This window comes from Oncorhynchus kisutch, linkage group LG30 (assembly GCF_002021735.2).
Source record: "Oncorhynchus kisutch isolate 150728-3 linkage group LG30, Okis_V2, whole genome shotgun sequence".
Lineage (NCBI taxonomy): Eukaryota > Metazoa > Chordata > Actinopteri > Salmoniformes > Salmonidae > Oncorhynchus > Oncorhynchus kisutch.
Window position 1 is genome coordinate 39817407 of NC_034203.2, and position 21724 is coordinate 39839130.

At 46.7% G+C, this 21724-nt stretch overlaps 1 protein-coding gene across 4 annotated transcripts in view; it reads right to left on the reverse strand.

The window, feature by feature from the left end:
- Window positions 1-20923, reverse strand: part of LOC109874658 (ski-like protein) — a 45237-nt gene extending 24314 nt beyond the window's left edge. The window contains exons 1-2 of one of the 4 annotated variants that reach the window (XM_031810589.1): window positions 20644-20923; window positions 16530-17888 (exon numbers count right to left, since the gene is read on the reverse strand). In XM_031810589.1, coding sequence (XP_031666449.1) covers window positions 16530-17696 — 1167 coding nt within the window. In that variant the 5' untranslated portion in view covers window positions 17697-17888; window positions 20644-20923. Of the gene's footprint in view, window positions 1-16529; window positions 17889-19821; window positions 20428-20643 lie in introns of those variants that run through there. The other 3 variants (XM_031810588.1, XM_031810586.1, XM_031810587.1) reach the window with 3 other exon arrangements.
- Between the last annotated feature and the right edge of the window lie 801 nt (window positions 20924-21724).

The window sequence follows — 21724 nt, forward strand, 5'->3', positions numbered from 1 at the left end:
AACTCTTAAAGATTCTTTCCATAGATGGGATGGTTTGAAATAATGTAGTGACTCTCGTCCAGAGCTATGAACAGATTGTTTTTACAGAAGAGGGGAAAGAAAGTGTGAGAAAAATACAAATAAAAACTGGCAGAGCGAGAGAGCGAGCAAGAGGGAGGCAGGCCTTGAGGGATGAGGGAGAGAAAGAGGCAAGGGGGAGTGGGGGGAGAGAGAGCGAGAGAGGAGAGACACTGAGGGAGGCCCGCCCTAGCGTGTGATTGGCTGAATAGGTGGGTTGTTCCAGGCTGAGTGTTCCGTTCAGTGGAAGTTATGTGAGGTCAAAGTTAGTCTCACCCAGGAGGAGAGGAGTGGAGAGGGGTGCCGCGGGGTAGGAGAGGGGTGCCGCGGGGGAGGAGAGGGGTGCCGCGGGGGAGGAGAGGGGATTTCATAACATGCTGCTGCATGAGGGTTTTTGCATGTCTGAGCATTATGTAGAGAAAGACAGAAAAACATAGTGTATATATATATATATATATATATATATATATATATATATATATATATATATATATAACTAAAAAAAGAGAAAGGGGAGGCTGACCGAGACAACAGCAGGAACCAGCTGTCCTAGACTGACCCAGCCCCTCTCCTCCCTTCACCCTGTAGCAGCTCAGCCTTTCCCCTGGGCGGCTATAATTAAGCAATAAGGCACGAGGGGGTGGGGTATATGGCCAATATACCACGGCTAAGGGCTGTTCTTATGTACCACGCAACGCAGAGTGCCTGGATACAGTCTTCAGCCGTGGTATATTAGCCATATACCACAAACCCCTGAGGTGCCTTATTGCTATTATAAATTGGTTACAAACAATTACAGCAGTGTAAAAAATGTTGTCATACCCGTGGTGTACGGTCTGATATACCACAGTTGTCAGCCAATCAGCATTCAGGGCTCAAACCACGCAGTTTATAATACACTCCTAGCCTTAGCGGTCTGTCTAGATTAATACTCTAGGCTCTCTTTCCCTCTCCTCCCAGACAGATCCTTATCGGATCGTTGCAACACTTATTTTGTTACCCTCTTCTAAATTGGGCCCAAGGGGACATTGACTGTTTAAAAGCACGTGTGTGTGTGTGTGTGTGTGTGTGTGGGGGGGGGGGGGGGGGGGGCTCTGGACACACTGTCTGGGAAGATCCATTCTAGAACCTTGCAGAACTTATGAATATAAGAGTAGAATCATTAGAACAATAAAAGAGGATAGTTATGCAAGTTACTGAACACGAGCAGTTCTGGAGAAGTGTTTGAGGAGAAAGAGAGCGAGAGCGCGAGGAGAAAGAGAGCGAGAGCGCGAGGAGAAAGAGAGCGAGAGCGCGAGGGGAAGAGAGAGAGAGCGAGAGCGCGAGGGGAAGAGAGAGAGAGCGAGAGCGCGAGGGGAAGAGAGAGAGAGCGAGAGCGCGAGGGGAAGAGAGAGAGAGCGAGAGCGCGAGGGGAAGAGAGAGAGAGCGAGAGCGCGAGGGGAAGAGAGAGAGAGCGAGAGCGCGAGGGGAAGAGAGAGAGAGCGAGAGCGCGAGGGGAAGAGAGAGAGCGAGAGCGCGAGGGGAAGAGAGAGAGCGAGAGCGCGAGGGGAAGAGAGAGAGCGAGAGCGCGAGGGGAAGAGAGAGAGAGCGAGAGCGCGAGGGGAAGAGAGAGAGAGCGCGAGGGGAAGAGAGAGAGAGCGCGAGGGGAAGAGAGAGAGAGCGCGAGGGGAAGAGAGAGAGCGCGAGCGCGAGGGGAAGAGAGAGAGCGCGAGCGCGAGGGGAAGAGAGAGAGCGCGAGCGCGAGGGGAAGAGAGAGAGAGCCGCGAGGGGAAGAGAGAGAGAGCGAGAGCGCGAGGGGAAGAGAGAGAGAGCGAGAGCGCGAGGGGAAGAGAGAGAGAGCGAGAGCGCGAGGGGAAGAGAGAGAGAGCGAGAGCGCGAGGGGAAGAGAGAGAGAGCGAGAGCGCGAGGGGAAGAGAGAGAGAGCGAGAGCGCGAGGGGAAGAGAGAGAGAGCGAGAGCGCGAGGGGAAGAGAGAGAGAGCGAGAGCGCGAGGGGAAGAGAGAGAGAGCGAGAGCGCGAGGGGAAGAGAGAGAGAGCGAGAGCGCGAGGGGAAGAGAGAGAGAGCGAGAGCGCGAGGGGAAGAGAGAGAGAGCGAGAGCGCGAGGGGAAGAGAGAGAGAGCGAGAGGCGAGGGGAAGAGAGAGAGAGCGAGAGCGCGAGGGGAAGAGAGAGAGAGCGAGAGCGCGAGGGGAAGAGAGAGAGAGCGAGAGCGCGAGGGGAAGAGAGAGAGAGCGAGAGCGCGAGGGGAAGAGAGAGAGAGCGAGAGCGCGAGGGGAAGAGAGAGAGAGCGAGAGCGCGAGGGGAAGAGAGAGAGAGCGAGAGCGCGAGGGGAAGAGAGAGAGAGCGAGAGCGCGAGGGGAAGAGAGAGAGAGCGAGAGCGCGAGGGGAAGAGAGAGAGAGCGAGAGCGCGAGGGGAAGAGAGAGAGAGCGAGAGCGCGAGGGGAAGAGAGAGAGAGCGAGAGCGCGAGGGGAAGAGAGAGAGAGCGAGAGCGCGAGGGGAAGAGAGAGAGAGCGAGAGCGCGAGGGGAAGAGAGAGAGAGCGAGAGCGCGAGGGGAAGAGAGAGAGCGAGAGCGCGAGGGGAAGAGAGAGAGAGCGAGAGCGGAGGGGAAGAGAGAGAGCGAGAGCGCGAGGGGAAGAGAGAGAGCGAGAGCGCGAGGGGAAGAGAGAGAGAGCGAGAGCGCGAGGGGAAGAGAGAGAGCGAGAGCGCGAGGGGAAGAGAGCGAGAGCGCGAGGAGAGAGCGAGAGCGCGAGGGGAAGAGAGAGAGAGCGCGAGGGGAAGAGAGAGAGAGCGCGAGCGCGAGGGGAAGAGAGAGAGAGCGCGAGCGCGAGGGGAAGAGAGAGAGCGAGAGCGCGAGGGGAAGAGAGAGAGCGAGAGCGCGAGGGGAAGAGAGAGAGAGCGAGAGCGCGAGGGGAAGAGAGAGAGAGCGAGAGCGCGAGGGGAAGAGAGAGAGAGCGAGAGCGCGAGGGGAAGAGAGAGAGAGCGAGAGCGCGAGGGGAAGAGAGAGAGAGCGAGAGCGCGAGGGGAAGAGAGAGAGAGCGAGAGCGCGAGGGGAAGAGAGAGAGAGCGAGAGCGCGAGGGGAAGAGAGAGAGAGCGAGAGCGCGAGGGAAGAGAGAGAGAGCGAGAGCGCGAGGGGAAGAGAGAGAGCGAGAGCGCGAGGGGAAGAGAGAGAGAGCGAGAGCGCGAGGGGAAGAGAGAGAGAGCGAGAGCGCGAGGGGAAGAGAGAGAGAGCGAGAGCGCGAGGGGAAGAGAGAGAGAGCGAGAGCGCGAGGGGAAGAGAGAGAGAGCGAGAGCGCGAGGGGAAGAGAGAGAGAGCGAGAGCGCGAGGGGAAGAGAGAGAGAGCGAGAGCGCGAGGGGAAGAGAGAGAGAGCGAGAGCGCGAGGGGAAGAGAGAGAGAGCGAGAGCGCGAGGGGAAGAGAGAGAGAGCGAGAGCGCGAGGGGAAGAGAGAGAGAGCGAGAGCGCGAGGGGAAGAGAGAGAGCGAGAGCGCGAGGGAAGAGAGAGAGAGCGAGAGCGCGAGGGGAAGAGAGCGAGAGCGCGAGGGGAAGAGAGCGAGAGCGCGAGGGGAAGAGAGCGAGAGCGCGAGGGGAAGAGAGAGAGAGCGAGAGCGCGAGGGGAAGAGAGAGAGAGCGAGAGCGCGAGGGGAAGAGAGAGAGAGCGAGAGCGCGAGGGGAAGAGAGAGAGAGCGAGAGCGCGAGGGGAAGAGAGAGAGAGCGAGAGCGCGAGGGGAAGAGAGAGAGAGCGAGAGCGCGAGGGGAAGACAGAGAGCGAGAGCGCGAGGGGAAGAGAGAGAGCGAGAGCGCGAGGGGAAGAGAGAGAGCGAGAGCGCGAGGGGAAGAGAGAGAGCGAGAGCGCGAGGGGAAGAGAGAGAGAGCGAGAGAGCGAGGGGAAGAGAGCGAGAGCGCGAGGGGAAGAGAGCGAGAGCGCGAGGGGAAGAGAGCGAGAGCGCGAGGGGAAGAGAGCGAGAGCGCGAGGGGAAGAGAGCGAGAGCGCGAGGGGAAGAGAGCGAGAGCGCGAGGGGAAGAGAGAGCGAGAGCGCGAGGGGAAGAGAGAGAATTCAAGGAGAGAGAACGAGAAAGAATTTGAGGAGAGAGACTAGTCTGTGGTAATGCAAGTCACTGGTCTGTAAATAGAGGAAGACAGAAAAGCAGCTGTCTGTACCGCAGCTGCCGTCTAGGCCCTACCGACACACACACACACACACACACACACACACACTCTGCTCTCAGAACAAAATTATATGTAAATGCTCCTAGCCTCACACACATTCCTAACAAGCACACAAGTGTCCTTTTATAATCTGAAAGTGTGTATATTAGGACACCGAGTCCCTCCAGACAGACTAGCAGGTATTTCACAACCAGGCCAAGGAGTCACGCACCGAGAATCTCTGCCTTTAAATCAGAGAAGACAAAACCTCTCCAACCACCCTATCGGTCTGTGTGTGTGTGTGTGTGTCTCAGGGGGAAGTTCGCACACTCGTCATCCTCATTACCTCATTGTTTTAGACACCAAAACACACACTAACGAGCTGCCAGTTTAGTTATCGTCATCTTTTATAGTAGAGGCGGGACGATACCAGTATTGCAAAACAGTACCGTGGCAATGAAACAAAACAGATTTAACTTCTTTAGGAAAAAAAGCCCTAATGTTGGAAAGAAACGTTGTCATTCATGTATTTATTTTCCAAAATATTTAAAAAAAAAAAAAAAAAAAAAAAAACACAAATTTAAATACAGCAGGATTTTAAAGGATCAAATAGTTTGGTCTGCTTCGTGTTTTCATGCTGGTATCGTCACTGACCTATTTTAAAGCATAAGTCTTATCTCACCAGCGTCTCTATTGACATTAGCAACGCTGTATCATTACCAGATCGTTGCTGTACAAGTTGTTGAGAAAACAATTACATGACTATTCCATTGTTGAAATACACGTCAGGGTCACAATTTGATAAGCTGATTCTTCATATTTGGTGTGAACAAATATGACAGGCAAAGTTCAAATTTCAGTTAAAAACTTGGTCAGTTAGGCCTCCCGAATAGCACAGCGGTCTAAGGCACTGCATCGCAGTGCTCTGGCGTCACTACAGACTTGGGGTCCGAGCAATGACCGGGAGTCCCATAGGGCAGCGCACAATTGGCCCAGTGTCGTCCGTGTTAGGGGAGGCTTTACTTGGCTCATCGCGCTCTAGCGACTCCTTGTGGCGGGCCTGGCGCCTGCAGACTGACTACGGTCATCAGGCTTCCGGGATAAGCAGGCGGGTGTTAAGAAGTGCAGATTGACGGGTCAAGTTTCGGAGGACGCATGACTTGACCTCTCCCATGCCCATTGGGGAATTGCAGCGATGAGACAAGATAGCAATTGGATATTACGAAATTGGGGAGAAAAAGGGTAAAATTACCAAAAATTATAAATAAAAATTGGGTCAGTTTGGGTAAGTCAAAATTTGAGACCCTAAACTAAATGTTGAAGGAGGTCACTCATTCCCCAGGTGTTGTGTGAACCAGGTTTAACTAACACCCTATTGACATTACAGGGAGGAGAGCAGAGGTTGGCTAGGCTACTAGGTAAATGCAGGGCTCTACATTTTACTCGCACATGCACCAATATATTTTTTGGCTGTGTAACCTGGAATTTAAAAATTGTACGAGCACCAGTTTCCCTAGAAAAATGAAGGATTCTAGCTTTATTACCTCAAATGGTTTTTCATATTAGGCGCACAAGTCAGCGTTGAGCCCTTGGTAAAGGGAGGAGAGGCTAGCTAGGCTACTAGGTACAGTGGCTACTAGGGATGCACATTATTAACAAATAAAAATAAAATCGGTGAACATATCGGAATCGGATGGTATTAGCTAAAAATGCCAACATCAGTATCGGGCCAATGTCTAGTCTAACGCCGATGTGCAAAACCGATGTCAAAACGTACCTACATTATATTAGGTATGCACATTTCGTAATGATGCCACGTAAAATGTTGCACTACATATGCAACACAGCACTCATAACCTTTCCCACAATGTCTGCTTTGTGGATCGAGCAGTCATTTGAAAAGAGTAAGAAAATTTCAGCAAGGCAACTCAAAAGGCGAAATCCATTAACGCCAAGATAATGGAATTCATTGCCCTTGACAAATCAACCGTTCTCTGTCGTGAGTGATGTTGGCTTTCGCCGGCTGGTCGAGCATGTTGCCCTACCGGAGTTAAACAGTAATAGCATCACTGCTATTAGCTTCACGACATGCATACATACTATGGAATGCTGTTTGGGTCTTTGCTGGTCAAAAAAGATACAATAGCACTGTCAAAGCTATACAAAAAAAAAGTCTGCAAACACAGGTCACGAACTGCAACTTCTGGGGTAGCGACCTTTAGCTTTGTAACCTAGCTAGCACCAATACAACCGCCTGAAAACAATGACCAGTAGAATATGCAGTCATCTGGAATCCTTGTAAGTTTTAGCTAGGTTTCCACTTGTTCGCTTACTGAACATGAACTAAAGTTCATGAAAATAAATAGCTAGGAAGCAATTTAACCCTGTTGCCCAAAGCTACTGAAACAGATTATGGTTTTGGGGAAGAACATTGTTTGCATCTATGAGCTAGCTTGCTTTTATTTAATTTTTTTAATTCATGACCAGCACTGTAGGTGTGCGAGACAACTTCACCAGCATCATAGCATACGTATCAATGAATCGATGTGACATAAGACATATGAGTGATAGTGTAATCAATGTGTAATAACTACGTTTAAAAAAAATGATGAACGTGTTAAATTATGTGAGGTGCAGTCATATTCAGGTCCTGATTGGTCAACAAGCTTATTTGACACGTCTCTTTTGACAAGCAAACGGAGTTCCACAGACATACTGGTTGGGAATGAAACAGCACAGCAAGTATGTGAAAGAAATAGGTTGAGATTATGTTTTACTGATAATGGGGACATGTATAAATGCCAACAAAATATCATTTTGGTCAGTGTGGTGTGTATGTAACGTTTATTTAACTAGGCAGTCAAGAACAATTCTTATTTACAATGACGGCCTACCCTGGACGACGCTGGGCCAATTGTGTGGCGCCCTATGGGACTCCCAATCACAGCCGGAAGTGATACAGCCTAGATTCAAACCAGGGACTGTAGTGACACCTCTTGCAATGAGATGCAGTGCCTTAGACCGCTGCGTCCATGTGTGCGCGTTAAGAATTCTAGTGCAGTTAAATAGTTAAAAGTTCACTCAAATTTTAAATCTCAGTATTGTTTTTTGGCAAGGAAAATATTGGATATTGTATCGGCCAAAAATGTCATATCGGAGCATCACTAGTGGCTACACTAGGCACAATGGACCAATGAAGAGACGAGACCGGGGTTGTGTTCAGTAGAAATCATTGCAGCAAAACACTGTAGCAAAAACCCCCAAATTAGCATTTATCGGATAAGTTCTGGTGGCAATTGTTCCCCATTTGGTACCTACTGAACACAACCAAGGGCCTTGACTCCTGAACACTCCAATAGGGATCTGGAAACAGCAGCCTTTAGGGAAAAACACACTTCCAGTAGCCTCACAGAATCCCCCCCCCCCCCCCATCATCAGTGTGTTAGTTTAACCCTTACTTCTCATCAGCCAGCCACTGTTTACACAGTGTCAATGTGCACATTGTAACCCAGTCCAAGGGTTTCCAGACACACACACAAAGCTAAGCTCTCTCTCACTCTCTGAAGGCACGTTCTCCGTCACTCCATAGGGAAAGTACACGACTAAGGGCCTTGACTCCTCAACACTCCAATAAGGATATGGAAACAGCAGCCGTTGGGGAAAACACACTTCCAGAAGTTAAGTCTCGGTCCTCACCTTCTCAAAAACCCATTGGAGTAGGTCAGAGGGAGGGGTTGTGGGTTGAGTTCGAGAGAAGTATGCAATTGAGTAGGCTTGGGCGGTATACCGTAGTATCTGGAAAAAGCCAGGGGATTGTTTTTCAAACTATTTCATAATTGTATTTTTTATCAATTTGAATCTGTAGCTACTTTAAGTAAATACGTAGTCAACTTGAGATAGAGAACATTGCGTTCGTGTCATTGGTCACATGATGTAACTTACGGTAGTCCCCGGTCACCTGGTGTTTGTTTACAAGCTAACAACGACAAGAGACCGGAGCCTTGTGTCACGCACAGTAGTGCAGCATGCACCAGGTCTAATTACAGTTTGCAATTCACAACCACCAGATAGCTACCTAGCTAATACATAATGCTAATAACTATCTAGAGCTAAGTGGTTAGCTTCTTCCAAAAATCAAGCATTTGCTTGGTAACAGCAGAATCCCCTCCAGGATAAAAGAACCTTGCCAGCTAGCATTCGTTTTGGGCGTGCAGAAAACTGAGTAGGGTTTGAGTTACTAGTATACATACTTTAGGTCAGAAACTGTACAAAACGTTCGCAATGCGGTCATTAGTGTTGTCCAACTTAAATGCTATCAGGATTCCTTAATACTCGTTAGCCTTTTGGGAAGTGAATTTTTGGGCTTTGAATATTAGTACTTTTTAAATAAATACTGCAGTCAACTTGTGCACTAGGTAATAAAGCATATTGCATTCATCATTTTGCCAGTCAGGTAATTGTTTTATTATGAAGCTTTACGGGTACTAGTTTCCCAAAACAGCGGTTAAATGTTATTGGTCAAATACATGTTTAGCAGATGTTGCGGGTGTAGCAAAATGCTTGTGTTCCTAGCTCCAACAGTGCAGTAATATCCAACACTACACCAATCTAAAAGTAAAAGAAGAATGGAATCAAGAAATATTAGGATGAGCAATGGTCGGAGTCCGGAGTGTGTGCGAGGTACTTTTGTTCATGCATGTGGAGCCCCTACAAATTAGTGGATTTGGGTATTTCAGCCACACCCGTTGCTGACGGGTGTATACATTTTTGTTGGGCACACAGCCATGCAATCTCCATAGACAAACACTGGCAATAGAATGGCCTTACAGAAGAGCTCACTGACTTTCAAACGTGGCACTGTCATAGGATGCTACCGTTCTAACAAGTCAGTTTGTCTAGTTTTTGCCCTGCTAGAGCTGCCCCAGTCAACTGTAAGTGTGTAAATCTAGTCGCCATTGGACTCTGGGGTGGTAGGGTAGCCTAGTGGTTAGAGCGTTGGACTAGTAACCGGAAGGTTGCGAGTTCAAAACCCCGAGCTGACAAGGTACAAATCTGTCGTTCTGCCCCTGAACAGGCAGTTAACCCACTTTTCCCAGGCCGTCATTGAAAATAAGAATTTGTTCTTAACTGACTTGCCTAGTTAAATAAAAGGTCAAATAAAACTCTGGAGCAGTGGAATAGCAATCCGACGGAAGAATCTGGGTTTGGGGAATACCAGGAGAATGCTACCTGCCTCAATGCATAGTGCCAACTAAAGTTTGGTGGAGAAGGAATAATGGTGTGGGGCTATATTTCCATGGTCCGGGCTAGGCCCCTTAGTTCAGTAAAGGGAAATCTTAACGCTACAACATACAAGGACATTCTATGCTTCCAACTTTGTGGCAGCAGTTTGGGGAATCCTCTTTCCCGTTTCAGCATGACAATGTCCCCGTGCACAAACTGAGGTCCATACAGAAATGGTTTGTCGAGATCGGTTATGGACAGCATCCGCTATGAGAATTCCTTAGTACTTGTTAGCATTGTGTTAGCATTTGGATAAGTGCTGTTTGTTTGTGTTACGTTTGGGGGATAATGCTCCCCTTCTGTGCACTAGCGGTAATAAATGTAGAACCCGGGATGGCACAGGCATGGAAATCTGAATACAGCCTATCTCCCCCCCCCTCTCTCGCTCTTCAACTTCCAGCGGGATGTGGAAACAGTGAGTCAGTCAGCGTGGTAGATCAGCAGGTGGCTGGGTTGTTTCCCAAAATTGCACCTTATTCCCTAAAGTGCACTACTTTTGACCAGGGCTCTGTGGAGCTCCCAGTCTAAAGTTGTGCACTGTATAGGGTGCCATTTGAGGCAGTCCCAGTCTGAAGGATGAATGCTAGCAGCTAGGGACCAGCCCTACAGTCTGTCCACTTCTCTCTCACTCACACACGGGGAGGGTTAGATATTAGAAGGGAATCCCAGTGCAGGGAAACTTCTCACACACTCCTATGTCCATTCTAATGGGGGGGGGGGGGGGGGTAATGTCACCCTGGAACAGACAGTCACCTGCTTCCTCTACAACAGAACCTTTACAGGAATCTGCTCTGTGCTCTTTCAGAACAGGTTCATGTTACAGCGGACCGTGAACGTGCGTGTACCACAACACACAGTGTGGTACAAATGTTGTAAAGTAGTCAACATTAAAATTCCACCAATCAGAAGACAGAAAAACAAGTTCAAAACAACCAAGGACAGAGAAAAAAAATATATACAGCACCAGCACAGCCCCCCCCCCCCCCCCCCTTCAGGCAGAAGACAGAACAGTCCCCCCCCCCCCCCTTCAGGCATAGAGGGCAAAAAATAACCTTCACCTGAAACTGTCACAGACACGAGGACCTCTGATGAGTGAGACACAGAGGGATGTGTCACTAACTTCCAGTTATTTGCAGCTCATTACAGAGACATTAGGTTCTCACACCTTACGGTGTATCATGTGTCCTGCTGAAGGTGTGTATTAGTCTGCTCTGCAGTGGAGATGTCTGTGAGCGAGTGGACCCCAGGTCTGTCCATCTGATAGGATTCACAGTATTTTTCCTGTATTTTTTTTTTTAAACTGAGCTTTGTTTATATGAACCCCTTATAAAACAAGCCCATTTTTACCCACATTCTTGCCTGTATACGTGTTTTATACCTCCCGTGTGCATGCCGGCTTGCCGGGGAGGAGCGGTAGTAGTAGTTTGCAGATGTGGGTGGGCATTTATTTTAATTGAATATACCCCATTAAAAAAATAATTCCATTTGTCCGACGAACAGTGGCAGTCCTGTGTGAGAAAACAACTCGTTGATGAGAGAGGTCGAAGGAGAATGGCAAGAATCATGCAAGTTAACAGGCGGAACACAGACAGACAAATAACGGCGCAGTACAACAGTGGTGTGCAGAATTCTAACTCGGAACGCACAACTTGTCGGTCCTTGTCACGGACGGGCTATTGCAGCAAACGACCACACCGGGTTCCACTCCTATCAGCTAAGAAGCTGCTCCAGTGGGCACGCGATCACCAACACTGGACAATTGAGGAGTGTTCCTGTTGCGTCATGCTGATGGCAGAGTCAGGAAGGATTTGGCGTAAGCAGCACAAGTCCATGACCACATCCTGCCTGGTGTCAACGGTACAGGCTCGTGGTGGTAATGGTGTGGGGAATGTTTTCTTGGCACACGTTAGGTCCCTTGAATTGATTCATGTTTCCATGTCCCGAAGAATTCAGGCTGTTCCGGATGCAAAAGGGGGGTGGGGGGGGCTGTTATTTGATGGGTGTATCTAATAAACTGGCCACTTAGTATATTTTATAGTAAGAATATAACAGAATAAAATAGAAAATAATATTTTTCCCACAGAACTTGTGTCACGGGAACGTGTGGAACTGCTGTCAAATAAAAAGTTATTTTGAAAGAGCCCAAACCTATGGCTTTTTGACACACAATGCATCTCTCTCCTACCCTCACTGCACTTTGATAGGGAGCAGGCGTAGCGTTACTTACTTTGTGTATTTTCACCTTGATACTGATAGAAAATAATAGCAATCCTATTTTCTAAAGCATGCAAGTCTCATGCTCATATTTCACAACCTCGGCGGGCTTTTGGAGTTGCCATTATGCGACCAAGAAAATAATAAAAAAAGTCTACACTTGATTTAGGTTACATTATTGCATGCTAAATGTTTCTGAACAGACCTTGATGAGCAAATATAATAGATGAGCTATACCACCCCCCCCTACACATATTTACCCAGCCAGAAACTAAATTAACCAAATGGCCTATTCAGTGAAACAAAAAAAACAAGAATAATCACATTGAGACAAGTCAGTGAAGTTAGGCTTTTGGTTGAGACTAGGCCTTTAAGTGAAGAGCAAAATAACCACTTGTTAAACTACGTAACATGGCAACATGTTCTAATAAAAGCAACCAACTAGACACAACAATCATGAACATTACTTTATCTTGGCCAGGTCGAAGTTGTAAATGAGAACTTGTTCTCAACTAGCCTACCTGGTTAAAAGGTGAAATAAAATACAAATATATATATATATATTTAAAATTCAATCCCCTCAGCTGACATTTCCCAAGCCTAACCGTAGCCAATGCCTGGCCTGGTTCACCAACTACTTCGCAGACAGAGTTCGGTGTGTCAAATCGGATGGCTTGTTGTCCGGACCTCTGGCAGTCTATGGGGGTGCCACAGGGTTCAACTCTTGGGCCAACTCTTTTCTCTGTATATATATCAATGATTTCACTATTGCTGCTGGTGATTCTCTGATCCACTTCTACGCAGACAACACCATTCTGTATACATCTGGCCCTTCTTTCTATGCTCTTAAATGCTAGTAAAACTAAATGCATGCTCGTCAACCGATCGCTGCCCGCACCCGCCCGCCCACTAATCTGGACAGTTCTGACCTATAATATGTGGACAACTACCTAGGTGTCTGGTTAGACTGTAAACTCTCCTTCCAGACTCACATTAAGCATCTCCAATCCTAAATTAAATCTAGAATTGGCTTCCTATTTCACAACAAAGCCTCCTTCACTCATGCTGCTAAACATACCCTCGTAAAACTGACTCTCCTACCGATCCTTGACTTTGGCGATGTCATTTACAAAATAGCCTCCAATACCCTACTCAACAAATTGGATGTAGTCTATCACAGTGCCATCCGTTTTGTCACCGAATCACCTTATACCACCCACCACTGCTCTCGTTGGCTGGCACTCGCTACATATTCGTCGCCAAACCCACTGGCTCCAGGTCATCTATAAGTATTTGCTAGGTAAAGCCCCACCATATCTCAGCTCACTGGTCCCCTGAGCAACACCCACCCATAGCACGCGCTCCAGCAGGTATATTTCACTGGTCGTCCCCAAAGCCAGCACCTGCTTTGGCGGCCTTTCCTTCCAGTTCTCTACTGCCAATGACTGGAACTAATTGCAAAAATCGATGAAACTGGAGTCTTATAGCTCCCTCTCTAACTTTAAGCATCAGCTGTCAGAGCAACTTACCGATCACTGTACCTGTACACAGCCCATCTGTAAATAGCCCAGCCAACCAACTACCTACCTCATTTGTTTTTGTGCTCTTTTGCACATCAGTATTTTCAACTTGCACATCCTCATCTGCACATATATCACTCCAGTGTAAATTGCTAAATTGTAATTAAGTCGTCACTATGGGCCTATTTATTGCCTTACCTCCTTACTTAATTTCACACACTGTATACAGGTGACATTTTTCAAATGTATTATTTTAAAATGTGCAAACGGATATTCAGTGAAAAATAAAAAGTCTGAGATAAATCAATCTATCAAGACGAGTCCCCAGACTTTCCTTAAGCAGCCCGATGTGGCACTGTCCAAATCAAAACAGTGTTGAAATGATCATCTAGTTCACCACACGCGGGTTTAGGCTACTGCTTCAAATGTATTACATACGAGTGAGTGAATGACCGTAGGAGTTTCAGTAAGCAACAATTTAATACATACCTTCAAATTGCACTAAACTTACTTTATTCCACTATTTTCTTAATTTCAGTGATATTTATTCCCACAGTAGTTCTTAAAATGGTTCCATCCAGTGATTAAGAAAACAATGCATGCTTAGTGGTGGGCTATGCGGAGAGACAGAAGTGACATGTCTCGCAAAGTCTACAACTGGCAGGAGGATGGTTAACTGGCGCTGCCTAGCAACCATTAAGAGTTTAAGAGGGCAGCGCGTGCCAATTCCGCCTCAGCATTAAAGCTGTTTCATACTAAGCTGTAGGCAGAACTTTACCGAAATGATTACCGGGTTGCTAGGCAGGAGGAGGAGGAAGGGGGGGGGGTGTTGGCTTTGATACCAGCAATACCTTTCAGATAGAAAAGGTGGAGGTCAAGTTGACGAAAAAACAGTTGTATGAAAGAGAGGAGTCTCTCAGACAAACACAGCGGACCAAGCCAAAGTGCGAGAGGGAGGGGAAGGAGGGAGGGAGGAATGTGGTTTGGGCGCTAGACTAGACACCAGACGGTATTTCCGGCACACACACACACACACAAATTGAAACATATGGGAGAGGCTGGGCCCCTCTCCCTCCCCCTCTTTCTGCCAGACAAACACAGCAGACAGGGAGTGCCAAATGACTGTACAGCAAGCAGTGTTGTCACACCTGCACAGCACACACACTAGAAATACACACACACACTATAAAAACACTTGGGAGTCCATAGTCTCTTGTTTAACCCATAACCTGCCAGGCTGCATTGAATTCAAAGCAGCCTACCTGGAAAACACCAGTTGAAGTCAGGGTCATCTAACTAGTCAACTCTCCCTTAGTGAGCCATCATTAAAACGGCAAGGCAAAAAAACTAAGCCTACGTCCCAAACTAGACCCTATTCCCTTTATATATAGTACATCATTTGTTTTACCAGAGCCCTATAAAGTAATGCGCTATATAGAAAAAAAAAGGGTACTATTTGTGACGTACCCTAATAGTCCAGATTGATTAAGTAGAGAGGTCCTGTCATGTCATAGCGATGAACCAGTCAGAGGAGAAACCATCTAGAGCTTTGTTTTCAGCTGCAGTCAGCCATTTCTATGGGTCCTGTTGCTCTGCTCTCTCCCACTGTCCCTTTTAATTAATTGTTGTTATACAACGACTAAGAAAAACATATTTAAAAATGTTTTAACTCTGCTCTGTAGAATCCTGTTTGGTTCTGGTCTTCAGTGAATAGCACTGGTGGTGATGGTAATGCAACTTGGGCATTCGCCCATGTATGGGCTTGGGTTGCCGGTTACTGCACACTCCAGTTCAGTGGTACGAATAAAGATCATAGGCTGTTTCCCCAGACAGATCGTCAGCCTAGTCCTGGACTAAGAAGGCATTCAATTAAGATTCTCCACTTAAATAGTATTTTAAAACCCATCAACAAAATTGAATGACAAAAATTACTTTGGAATGCTTAAAAAGGTCATTTAAATAGGGGAGGGAGGAACTTAATGAATCTAAACTGTCCCCCCTATCTTGCCCAGAGGTCAGAGTAAGCGAGGGAGAGTCCACTAGTCCAGTCAGTGCTCTTGCCTATTGATGGTTCTAGTGACCTCCAGCTGACCCGAAGGACAAATGATGCTCTTCCCTTGTGTGACACACACTGCAGTGACCCAGAGCGGGAGAGACCAGCTGGTCAGTTGTTAGCCTGTCCAACCCTGCTCTGATCTACTACACCATCTTGACTTACCCCCACATTAGTGAGTTGCCAGTGTTTCCATGTAGATGTCAGCGCTAGTATTGTTGTGTTTCCATGTAGATGTCAGCGCTAGTATTGTTGTGTTTCCATGTAGATGTCAGCGCTAGTATTGTTGTGTTTCCATGTAGATGTCAGCGCTAGTATTGTTGTGTTTCCATGTAGATGTCAGCGCTAGTATTGTTGTGTTTCCATGTAGATGTCAGCGCTAGTATTGTTGTGTTTCCATGTAGATGTCAGCGCTAGTATTGTTGTGTTTCCATGTAGATGTCAGCGCTAGTATTGTTGTGTTTCCATGTAGATGTCAGCGCTAGTATTGTTGTGTTTCCATGTAGATGTCAGCGCTAGTGTTGTTGTGTTTCCATGTAGATGTCAGCGCTAGTGTTGTTGTGTTTCCATGTAGATGTCAGCACTAGTGTTGTTGTGTTTCCATGTATATGTCAGCGCTAGTATTATGTTTCCACCAGGAATGTGACACTAAAGGCTTGGGGCGAGCACAATCAACAGCAGCACATGCTACATATGTGTGTTTGACCAATAAAATTAGACAGTTGCTTTGTGAGAAAGTGCTCAAGTTCAGTTAGTCCTTGTTATGTAAATTTACATTTGTCATTTAGCAGACACTCTTATCCAAAGCGATTTACAGGAGCAATTAGGGTTACGTGCCATGCTCAAGAGCACAGACCGATTTTTCACCTAATCTGCTCTGGGATTTCAAACCAGCGACCTTTCGGTTACTGGCCCAACACTCTTAACCGCTAGGCTACCTGCCATGCCATCTGAAAAGTACAGAGGGCCTGAGTTCGGCCCAAGGTCAGAGCAGATCCGCCAGAGCCATGGCCCAGTGAGACACGGGTGCTAGTCCGCATACATGGAAACAGAAAAGTCTGAGTATTTTGGGTAAATCTCCAATGAAAAACTCACCATACGGGCAGCAGGAAGAATGTCACGTGTCCCCTATGTATCGTCTTACACACAGCAAGGGCTGGTTTCTCTAGACTCTACCAATGACAGTGCAACCACACGAAGTAGTCTAACGCAAACATCTGTTCAGAAACACAATAAGAAGTCATTCGTTACTTACTTTGTCGCTGATTCGGTTGTAGTGGAACTTGTCCTTCATGTCCTCCAACAGCTGTTTGAGCTGCGGCTCCTCTGCCGTTCCCAGGTACTTCCTCCCCAGCTGCAGGTAGCACGGCCATTTGGCCGAGTCAAAGCCCCAGTGACAGGTCCTCTTGTCCGGCGACTTGTGAGAGTGCATCACAAACTTCTGCGGAGAGAAGAGCAGCTGGCACTCCACGCACTGAATACAGGGCGACTCTGGCTTGGCGTAGAATTGGGGAACGAACAGACCCTGGCATTTCCCCAGACACTGGTGCTCCACCTGGAAGCTGGCCTCCGTCTCCTTGAGGAGCTCCTGGCCGGGTAGCTTGGTGATGGGTTCGGAGGGGAGGACAGCCCCCGGGCGGAGGAGGGCGTTGCAGAGGCGTTGGGCGTCAGTTAAGGTGATGAGGCCACAGGACGGAGCATTGAAGGGTAAAATACCCAGCACCTTGAGTATGTGGAGCTGTTCCCCGTCGCAGCGTGAGCAGTACACATAGAGCTCGTCGCACACGGAATTGATCTGCTGCAAGGAGAAGTGGCGGAGAACCGAGTTGAGCACCTGGGGGAGGCAGAGGCGTTTCTCCCCGCCGACGGCAAAGCACGAGATGGATTCTCCCTCGAGAAGGGAGTGGCTGAGTTCTGTGGAGCTGTCACTGGGCACCAGCAGGGGTATACCTCCCAGCACAGGAGGGGAGGGTAGAGGTGCCATGCCAGGGTAGGAACCAGGGCCGGGGGAGGAGGATGCTTCGTGGCCAGAGCGGGCTGAGAAGGCTGCTGGGCCCCCTAGAGAGCGCGCGCTGCTGAGAGTGAAGGCTGCCAGCGTGTGTTTCAGCCCGGGGCTCAGGTCTAAAGCTTTTGCTCCACATACCTGGAACTCCCCCCTACTGTCCATCTCTATTGATCTAGTCATGCCTGGATCCACCTCCCGGTCCTGGTTCTGCTCTTCCCCAGCCTCCCTCTTTACCTTGGGGGTCCAGGGCAGGGGGGGCAGAGGGTCCAGGTTTCGGCGTTTCAGGTTCATTTCAGCCATCAGCCTCTTCTTAATGGGCACGTCTTCTATTCTCTCACGGTACAGCTGCTTCATGTTGCCCTTGAACGAGGTCAGGTCTTTGAATGGGGTTTTCAGACTCGTCTGAGTACTGGCCATGTCAGAGTTAGAGCTACGGATGAGTCTTTCCACTACCCCCTTCACTTGGATCTATTAGTCCCCCGTTGAGTAGTCTGTGTGTTTTGTTAGTATCTTTTCAAATGTTCCAGATCTTCTGGTCTTCAGAAAGGTACATGGTGGAGACTGCAGTGTTTCTGTTCAGATTGTTGCGTCTAAGTCTCTGTCTGCTTCCTGTAGGGGATGGGAAAGGTTCAGGCGTTAACACAAACCAAGAGAGGAAACGAGGGAGGGACTATACCCCCCCCCACCCTCATCGGTAAAGCTCTAACTATCTTAAAATGTATTCCATGTGTAAAAGGAATTGTTAAAGACTCCAGCCACACAAGTCATAGACAGTGCAACAACAAACAAAAAAAGGGTCAATGCAGATAGGCTCTCGGACTAACTCTCGACTCATCACATGCACTGCTGCTACCGTTTATCTATCCTGTTGCCTTGTCACTTTACCCCTACCTAGATGTACATATCTACCTCAATGACCTTGTACCCTGCACATCGACTGGGTGCTGTTACCCCGTGTTTATAGCCAAGTTCCTTTACTAGTGGTGTATTTAATTAATAGGCCTTTTACTTTTCTATTATTTTTATCTCTGCATTGTTGGGAAAGGACCCGTAAGTAAGCGTTTTACTGTTAGACTACACCTGTTGTTTACAAAGCATGTAACTAATAACATTTTATTTGATAGAATTAGACTAATTTTAACCGATTATGAAATTCAAATGTTTGGGAGGGGTTGCTAAAATAATTATGTATATATTTAAGGTGTATCTTTAATTATGTATATATTTAAGGTGTATCTTCCGGGGGGGGGGGGGGGGGGGGCTATCCTGCTTGAGTGGCTCAAAGGTCCCATTGGGGGCCAAAAGGCAATTAGCATACCCATACCTCACCACCCAAACATCTCACCATTCAGCCCTTTTCATTGAACCCTATGGGGCAATTCACATACTGTGTTTTCACCCAAAGGGAGTAAAATCACCATACCATTTCCAACAGAAAGTTTTGTCCAGTTAAACCAACCAGTATATAGCTGGTCTCTCTGGCCCTCTCTAGGTCACTAAATACTGTCACAAAAAAAGTTCACACCTGGTGCAGCCTAGTAACACATTTTCCCTGTTAAATTACTCAGCCATTTAAATACATTTTACATTTTCTTAATGAAAAACTCAATTTTTGCCATAGCCCTCATTTACAGGCGTTTTAATTGCGATTTAAACATGAGCTTGTTCAAGGTGTCAGACTAGAGGACTGTTGCCATCAACTGGGTCACTGAAAATACATACCGAAAATTCTGGGGCGGGGCTTAGCGAAGGCTCAATTGTTACGTTCCTGAAACGCAATGTGATATTCAATGGGATGTTGAACATGGTATTTTGCCCACACCGCAGAATCTAACTGCATTTAAAGCGCATAACTCCGACTATAATAAAACGGTGTATACCTTAAAACGACCGTTGTATTAACAGTAAATACAGTGCACTGTGTTAACTACTGTAATCCAACATTAGGAAAATATATCTACAGCATTTCAGTGGAAACCAACATTCGGCGACAACATGACAAGCAGCCTCCCATATAACTAGCTACAATCACATTGAGTGCTTGTGTGACAAATATCATCCATTAAAAAAAAGGGTGACTTGTCAAAGACAAACATATAGGGCAAAAATATATAAATACTGCATTTAGGCAGTCGGATGTCTTTAAAAGCGCATAGTCAGTAGCCGTGTGCGGACGACAGTACAGCATTCTACCAGCAGCACCACTGACTGACATCCATGCAGTAACTACAGTGTACAGATCTTTCCACCAAAGGAAGCAACTATCCGGGTACAAAACGCGGACTGCAGACCAGATGGTCGTAGTTATTGTTAAAAATCCCATAATTAAATGCAATAATACCGAATGCTTCACCAATGCAATGGAGAACAGGTTCACCCGTTGACTTCCAACCCAAACGTATGTTTCCACGCAACACAAATAATATAGTCGTTTAGTTATTTTAACAGGGTTGTTCATATTAATATTTAAAAGGACGTCAATTTTCTCCTTAAAAATATATAAAAAATAAAATAAATAAAATGGACGTTGAGAGTCCCTTACCCTGTTTTTTTCTCCTTCGTAGCTAACAAGGACAACGCGCACAGCTCCATTCATATTCATTTCCTCTCCAAACTCCCTTTCTCTCCTCTCTCTCTCTCCCCCTCGTCTACAAACTCTACTTCCCCTCCTCTGGCTCGCCATGGTCATGGCACTGGTATGCAGACAGCACTGATAATGACATTCACTGGCCAGGCTGCTGTCTAACACCCGACCTACAATTCATTACAAACTAACGTTAACGTCGTTAGCTATAGCTGAACAACATTCCGGTTTTAGTTAACGTTAGTGACACATTTAGCCAACACGTCTGAATACAACAAAAAAACAAATATACTAGCAATGTAAAGCCAAGGCTGTGGTGTATTTTACACCAACGAAACACGACAAAAATAAGTATTTCGGAATATAAAACTGATACAATAGCGAATACTGTGGGTTAATTAAATGTTGAGAGGGGGGGTAATTACGGCAACATATGAGGACTGAGTAAGAGAAAACACCAAAGCCAAATCGATAAGCGAAAATCAATGTTAATTCGAGTTAAAGTTAACTACAAACATATATATTGAAGCCAGTTGGGCAAACGGGGACTGGAGTTAGCTTAGCATGGCCCCTGACAACACACCCAACCGCAACGCTGTGTGAAGCCAAAGCCAGCTAGCCGAGGCTAACCTTTACTAGCGACCGCTTTGGTTAAAGCCTCAAATCATGGCTCCATTTCGGGGGAAAAAACGTCAAATAAACAAAAATGAAAACGTGATAAATTACATATTTACATCAAGCGAATAACAACGTACAGAAACCAGTTTTAAAAATACTTGCCTGAATGAGGTCGTTTCGGCTTCTCTTCATTCGGTTCTACCGACCATCAACAAGCTACCGCTAGAAACCGCTACCGCTAGAAGACATACAACGTCACAACACTACCTAACGATGATGAGACGTCACCCAGACTCGAATTGGGCATTTCACAGAAACTGTGCGGGGGTGTCTGTCTGCCTGTCTGTCTCGCAGTCTGTCTGTCTGGCAGTCTGGCTTGGTTTGTGTAGCACATCTGCAGTACTAATTGAGTGACTGAGAGAGAGGGAGAAAGAGAGAGAGAGAAAGAGAGAGAGAGTGAGCCTCACCGACCATATAAACCCAGCCATATAACGATTTGTTTGGATTCCCATTCGTTCTGTTCTTGATGTCCTTGAGTCTAGTATATTTAGGTTACATATTAACTAAGGTTTATACTCTGTAAATGGCCCACTATTAAGAATATGTTCTATTTAAAACAATTATCTTATTATTAAAATTATTGAAAACAATTATCAACATACACAGGCATATCTATACTATACCATATTTGATTTAGAATATATCTATTTGGTTCATATTGTTTTGGTTTATTTATTATGTTTTAACACTTTGTTGATCTTTTTCCCAGTAACATCATGTCCTGGGGTGACATTATTTTGGCAGCTGATCACACCAAACAACACAATGAATTTGGGCTTTCAGTCAAGTTTGTAAACATACGAAAGAAACATACGAAAGGTTGTTTGAGGATAAGAGATAAAATACAACACATCAAATCAAATCCATTTACCAAGCTGAGATCATTTTGTGACTTTTTAGGAAATTATGTTTACCTGCAATGTCAATAAGTCATACCTTAGACCTGGCGCCAGTTAAAAGTCATAGCTGTGTGATTCACTAGCTGGTGCCTGTGATGAGAGAGAGGCGTAAAAGAGGTGGATTGCTCACTGTGTTAATGAATGTGGAGTTTGGCTGAAATGTGTGACTTGTCTGGATTGATTGGACTCAGAGACGTCAGGCCCACTGAAACTGAGAGGGCAGAACACAGCACCCTTATTTTTTAATACATTTGTACATGAAATATATACACTATATTTTACAC